Consider the following 7,402-nt stretch of genomic DNA (forward strand, 5'->3'; position numbering starts at 1 on the left):
ACAAAATGTTAATAAATTAATAATAGTAACAATAATAGTGGTAATAATAAGATAATAATGATAATAATAATAAGAAATAATAATGATGATAATAATAATAATAAATAACAATTATTGATAAAACAATGATAATAATTAATAATAAAATAACGATGAATGATGATTAATAATTGATAACAAAATAACACTGATAATAATGATTAGTAGTTAATAATAATAATAATAATAACAATAATAATGATAAAGGAAATAACAAGAAATAATAATTAATGACAAAATAAAAATGATAATTTAAGAATAATAATAACAATAATAATAATAATAATAATAATAATAATAATAACGATAATAATAACTGCAGCGGAATAATAAAACGTGGGTGTTAAATAAAGACTAATAACTATAGTAAAATTTAGGCGCATGTTTTTTTTTTTTTTTTTAATTTCTCAAAATATCAGAAGTATAAATAGGTATTTCGGGGAGAGGCGGGACAAAATTGGGTGTCAACAACTTGTCCCTCTTTGCCTGGTAATGATGAAAGAATTTTCGGGCAAAGACGTTGACTTAGTAGCCTATTTTGTCCCGGCTAGAGGATTGTGGAGGATTAAGGGTAAAGAAAATTACGGCCGAACTCTGGCCTCTGAATCGCCTACATATCTCGGGTTGCACGAGAATCAGGCCGTGTGTAGTTCTGGGAAGACTACGACACCTATGACTGGTAACTCACGATTTGATGCGAATCTTCGCAAAAAATATTGTCCCAGTGTCGAATTATGATGACACTGGGTATTGTGATAGAACCCTAAAAAATTGATTGTGCTGGAATGTGAACGGGAAATTTGAATTTGGAGCCGAGTGTTCGAGGTAGATCTTTGACCCTTGTCGAGAAGTCTGGTTGTCCTTCCCGACGTATTGCCCCAGTTCGCTGCCGAAGAAATAGTTCCACGTTGCGCTAAAGCTCCTGCGAAACTAAAAACTAGATGAAAATAGTCAGTAAGAATAAATATTGAAATATAGCGACGCAAATGCGGTGCAATGTTCTTATGCTTTAATTTGAAAGGGCAGTGCATGGCCCATATAATGTATGAAAGGCGGTGCTAAGGGCGGTGCGCAGCCCATGCAGAAATTTACAAAGGGCGGTGCATGGCCTATGTAATAGATGAAAGCGATGCAAAGGGCGGTGCGCAGCCCATGCTGAAATTTAAAAGGGCGGTGCATGGCCCAGGCAGTATAAAAGCGATGCGAAGAGCGGTGCGCAGCTCATGCATCATATGAAAGGCGGTGCATGGCCTTATGCAGAAATTTAAAAGGGCGGTGCATGGCCCAGTAAATATGAAAGCGATGCGAAGAGCGGTGCGCAGCTCATGCATCATATGAAAGGCGGTGCATGGCCTTATGCAGAAATTTAAAAGGGCGGTGCATGGCCCAGTAAATATGAAAACGTGCGAAGGGCGGTGCGCAGCCCATGCATCATATGAAAGGCGGTGCATGGCCTTATGCAGAAATTTAAAAGGGCGGTGCATGGCCCAGTAAATATGAAAGCGATGCAAAGGGCGGTGCGCAGCCCATGCATCATATGAAAAGCGGTGCATGGCCTTATGCTGAAATTTAAAAGGGCGGTGCATGGCCCAGGCAATATAAAAGCGATGCGAAGAGCGGTGCGCAGCTCATGCATCATATGAAAGGCGGTGCATGGCCTTAGGCAGAAATTTAAAAGGGCGGTGCATGGCCCAGTAAATATGAAAGCGATGCGAAGAGCGGTGCGCAGCTCATGCATCATATGAAAGGCGGTGCATGGCCTTAGGCAGAAATTTAAAAGGGCGGTGCATGGCCCAGTAAATATGAAAGCGATGCGAAGAGCGGTGCGCAGCTCATGCATCATATGAAAGGCGGTGCATGGCCTTAGGCAGAAATTTAAAAGGGCGGTGCATGGCCCAGTAAATATGAAAGCGATGCGAAGAGCGGTGCGCAGCTCATGCATCATATGAAAGGCGGTGCATGGCCTTATGCAGAAATTTAAAAGGGCGGTGCATGGCCCAGTAAATATGAAAGCGATGCAAAGGGCGGTGCGCAGCCCATGCATCATATGAAAGGCGGTGCATGGCCTTATGCTGAAATTTAAAAGGGCGGTGCATGGCCCAGGCAATATAAAAGCGATGCGAAGAGCGGTGCGCAGCTCATGCATCATATGAAAGGCGGTGCATGGCCTTAGGCAGAAATTTAAAAGGGCGGTGCATGGCCCAGTAAATACGAAAGCGATGCGAAGAGCGGTGCGCAGCTCATGCATCATATGAAAGGCGGTGCATGGCCTTAGGCAGAAATTTAAAAGGGCGGTGCATGGCCCAGTAAATATGAAAGCGATGCGAAGAGCGGTCCGCAGCTCATGCATCATATGAAAGGCGGTGCATGGCCTTAGGCAGAAATTTAAAAGGGCGGTGCATGGCCCAGTAAATATGAAAGCGATGCGAAGAGCGGTGCGCAGCTCATGCATCATATGAAAGGCGGTGCATGGCCTTATGCTGAAATTTAAAAGGGCGGTGCATGGCCCAGGCAATATAAAAGCGATGCGAAGAGCGGTGCGCAGCTCATGCATCATATGAAAGGCGGTGCATGGCCTTATGCTGAAATTTAAAAGGGCGGTGCATGGCCCAGGCAATATAAAAGCGATGCGAAGAGCGGTGCGCAGCTCATGCATCATATGAAAGGCGGTGCATGGCCTTATGCAGAAATTTAAAAGGGCGGTGCATGGCCTAGTAAATATATGAAAACGATGCGAAGGGCGGTGCGCAGCCCATGCATCATATGAAAAACGGTGATTAATGCAGGTGCAGTGCAATGCGGCTGTAAGCACACGCAGTGGCAAAAAATAAAAGCAATGTATTCGAAAGCAATACAAAATATTTGTGCGTTGATATATATTTGAAGAAAATAATTTGCAAGATTAGCTTATGGTGATCGCCGAAAGTTATTTATATTTGAAGACATAATTGATAGAAGAATGCTCAAACCGTTTGACGCGCCATCATTTCAAGGTCGTGCCTATTTCGCTCCTGCAACTTGGCAACCTGCATCCAAAGAAAATTTGTAAGTTTGGGGAGGGGGTTGATTCGCGTTGACTTGGGGATCTGGCTCTTGCGCTTCGTGCCTCCAGCTTCGTATGAACTTGTAACCTCCGCTCATTTTAAGTCTTGGCCGACTAGTAAACAGTCTGATTAGAATCACATTATTTCGAAAAAAATAGACATAGTAAACTATATGTATGGTGATAAATAATTTTGCTGAACTCGGAACTGTGACACATTGTGAAACAAAGCGAATGCCCCTTTTCCGAAGTTTTCTTCTGCCCGACGACTCTGTCGAACAATATTCTCCCGAGTCTGTCGATGTTGTCTTACGGTGATCCCTTTTTAAAAAAAATTGTCCCAGTTTCTGGTGCAAAGGATGTTGATCTTTTCAAAATGGCCAGACCGAGCCTACACAGGCTGCCTATGTATCCCACTAGAGGAATCAGGTCGAGCGTAGTTCAAATTACAAGCGGAAATGCAATTGGGGAGAATAAAATGATGTGACCGAGGCCTATGCGGGCCGCCTACGTATCCCCCATGGGAATCAGGTCAGGCGCAGTTCACAATTACAAGCAGAAATAAAATTGGAATTTTGAAGTGATGTGACCGAGGCCTATGCGGGCCGCCTACGTATCCCCCATGGGAATCAGGTCAGGCGTAGTTCATAATACAAAAAGGATATTGAGGTTTTGTGAGAATGTGACCGAGGCCTATGCGGGCCGCCTACGTATCCCCCATGGGAATCAGGTCAGGCGTAGTTCATAATACAAGAAAAAAAATAAAATTCGAGAGAAATTCTATCTTAAAGACCTAACCCGATATAGGTTCGTCATGCGTCCCGCTAAGGGAGAGTAGTGCTATTACATGGAAAAGTGTTGAAGAATATTTCATGCAAATAAAAGAAGGTTTCTAAATATAATATCTCTTGACGACATCTGCGTTGATAGCTTTCGGCCAAATTTCGCCATCCATTTCTGCTAGGATTAATGCTCCTCCAGTCAATACCCGATGAACCACATAAGGTCCCTGCCAGTTAGGTGCAAATTTTCCTTTGGCTTCATCTTGACATGGGAATATGCGTTTCAGTACCAATTGCCCTGTTTTGAATTGCCTCGGTCTTACCTTCTTGTTGAAAGCTTTGGCCATTCTATTCTGATAAAGCTGTCCATGACAAACGGCATTCAATCTCTTTCCGTCAATGAGCATCAATTGTTCGTATCGATTCTGCATCCACTTAGCGTCACTTAACTCAGCTTCTTGGATGATTCTCAAAGATGGTATTTCTACCTCAGCAGGTAACACCGCCTCTGTCCCATAGACCAAAAGATAAGGTGCTGCCCCCGTTGAAGTTCTCACAGTAGTGCGATAACCGAGGAGAGCTAACGGCAGTTTTTCGTGCCAATGCCTGTAATTATCGATCATCTTCCTCAGTATTCTTTTGATGTTTTTGTTCGCTGCTTCGACTGCCCCATTCATCTGAGGGCGATAAGGAGTGGAATTGCGATGAGTAATCTTAAATGTCTCGCAAATCTCCCGCATTAGATCACTGTTAAGATTAGCTCCATTATCTGTTATAATTGACTCTGGGATTCCGAATCGGCAAATAATGTTGCTCCGAACGAAATCTGCTACCACCTTCTTTGTTACCGACTTGTGCGAAGATGCTTCCACCCACTTTGTGAAATAATCAATGGCTACCAAAATGAACCTGTGTCCATTCGACGCGGCTGGCTCGATAGGACCAATGACATCCATACCCCAAGCTGCGAAAGGCCACGGAGAACTTGTCACATTTAATTCATTTGGCGGAACCCGAATCAAATCACCATGAATCTGACATCGATGACATTTCTGCACGAAACGGATACAATCTGATTCCATAGTCATCCAGAAATAGCCTGCGCGAAGGATTTTCTTGGCCAGATTAAAGCCATTCATATGAGGCCCACATGTACCTCCATGCACTTCTTCAATCAACCGAGCCGCTTCTTTAGCATCAACACATCTTAATAATCCTAAATCTGGAGTCCTCCTATACAGGATTTCTCCACTTAGGAAGAAATGGTTTGCTAATCTCCGAAGCGTTTTCTTCTGAACACTGGTTATGCCTTCCGGATAGTCTCCTGTCTTAAGATATTTGTTAATGTCATAGTACCAAGGTTCTCCATCAGGCTCTTCGTCCACATAGAAGCAATATGCCTGTTGATCGTGCACATTTATCTTGATAGGATCTATGCGATTCTTGTCCGGGTGCTGAATCATAGAGGACAGAGTGGCCAAAGCATCAGCGAACTCGTTCTGTGTCCTTGGAACGTGTTTGAATTCCACCCTGATGAATCTCTTACATAAATCTTTCACGCAATGCAAGTATGGCAGTATTTTCCCGTTCTTAGTGGTCCATTCGCCTCGCACTTGATGAACCAGTAAGTCTGAATCGCCTATAACCAAAAGTTCCTGTATATGCATATCAGCGGCCATTCTGAGGCCAAGAATACAAGCCTCATATTCTGCCATAATATTGGTACACGGGAACTTGATTTTGGCTGAAATGGGATAGTGATGTCCTGACTCTGAAATCAAAACTGCTCCAATGCCGACCCCTTTAGCATTTGCCGCCCCATCGAAAAACAGTCTCCACCCTGGGTACTCTTCTGCGATATCTTCCCCGATGAACAACACTTCTTCATCCGGGAAATAGGTTTTAAGGGGTATGTATTCCTTGCCCACAGGATTTTCTGCAAGATGATCAGCTATCGCCTGCCCTTTGACAGCCTTTTGAGTAACATACACAATATCAAACTCGCTCAACAACATTTGCCACTTAGCTAGCTTCCCCGTAGGCATAGGCTTCTGGAAGATGTACTTGAGTGGGTCCATCCTTGAGATGAGGTAAGTAGTATATGCAGACAAATAATGTCTCAACTTCTGTGCAACCCAAGTCAAAGCACAACAGGTGCGTTCCAATAACGTATACCGTGCCTCGTAAGGTGTGAACTTTTTGCTCAAGTAATATATTGCTCGCTCTTTCCTTCCTGTTTTGTCATGTTGACCTAATACACATCCAAACGCGTTCTCCGATACGGACAAATACAACAGCAAAGGTCTTCCAGCTTCTGGAGGCACCAAAACAGGCGGGCTAGACAAATATTCTTTGATTTTGTCAAAGGCTCTTTGGCAATCTTCAGTCCATTTGGTAGGAGCGTCCTTCCTCAATAACTTAATTATTGGTTCGCATATCACCGTTGATTGCGCTATAAATCGATTGATGTAGTTGAGACGCCCGAGGAAACTCATCACATCTTTCCGACTCTTTGGGGCAGGCAACTCCTGAATGGCCTTTATCTTCGAGGGGTCTAACTCTATGCCCCTTCTGCTCACAATAAAACCCAACAACTTCCCTGCAGGAACACCGAATGCACATTTTGCGGGGTTCAACTTCAGATTGTATCGCCTCAACCTGTCGAAGAACTTTCTCAAATCCGTCAGATGGTCTGAACTCTTTCGCGACTTGATGATGATATCATCCACATAGACTTCAATCTCTTTATGGATCATATCATGGAAGATGGTGGTCATGGCTCTCATGTACGTGGCCCCTGCGTTTTTGAGCCCGAAAGGCATCACCCGATAATAATACACCCCCAAAGGTGTGATGAATGCTGTTTTCTCTGCATCTTCCTCGTCCATCAGGATTTGGTGATATCCCGCGTAGCAGTCAACGAAAGACTGCAACTCATGCTTTGCACAATTATCAATGAGCATATGGATATTTGGAAGGGGAAAGTCATCTTTCGGACTGGCTCTGTTGAGATCCCGATAATCTACGCATACCCTAACCTTGCCATCCTTCTTTGGCACGGGAACGATATTGGCTAGCCAAGTGGGGTACATCGTAGTTCGAATGACCTTGGCATCAAACTGCTTGGAGATCTCTTCCTTGATTTTTAAGCTCAAGTCTGATTTAATGTTTCTTTTCTTTTGCTTTATCGGAGGACAGGATGGATCAAGAGACAACTTATGCGAAACAATGTCAGTGCTCAATCCGGGCATATCATCGTAAGACCAAGCGAACACATCTATATATTCCTTCAGGAGTTTGATCAATTCTTCTCTCTGCGACGGGGTCAAATGGACACTGATTCTCACTTCCATAATGATTTTTGAATTACTCAAATTTATAATTTCCGTTTCATCCAAATTTGGTTTCGGCTTATTTTCAAAATACTCAAAATCCTTAGTTAATCCCTCGGGTTGCATATCCCCTTCATATTCTTCAGAATCTTGCTCGACATTTCCTATGGGCTTGCTTGTTTCATTATGTGTCACATTCACAGTAT

The 7,402-nt window shown here is 43.4% G+C and overlaps 1 protein-coding gene across 1 annotated transcript; it reads right to left on the minus strand.

Moving 5' to 3' along the window:
- Positions 1-386: 386 nt before the first annotated feature.
- LOC132623296 (uncharacterized) lies at positions 387-7,172 on the minus strand (the record flags this gene model as incomplete). The annotated part of the gene is made up of 3 exons (XM_060338033.1): positions 387-429; positions 3,979-5,192; positions 5,250-7,172. Coding segments are annotated over 3 exons (3,180 nt in total), but the record flags the coding sequence as incomplete, so codon positions are not given.
- Between the last annotated feature and the right edge of the window lie 230 nt (positions 7,173-7,402).

Source organism: Lycium barbarum, chromosome 2, assembly GCF_019175385.1.
Source record: "Lycium barbarum isolate Lr01 chromosome 2, ASM1917538v2, whole genome shotgun sequence".
NCBI classification, from domain to species: domain Eukaryota; kingdom Viridiplantae; phylum Streptophyta; class Magnoliopsida; order Solanales; family Solanaceae; genus Lycium; species Lycium barbarum.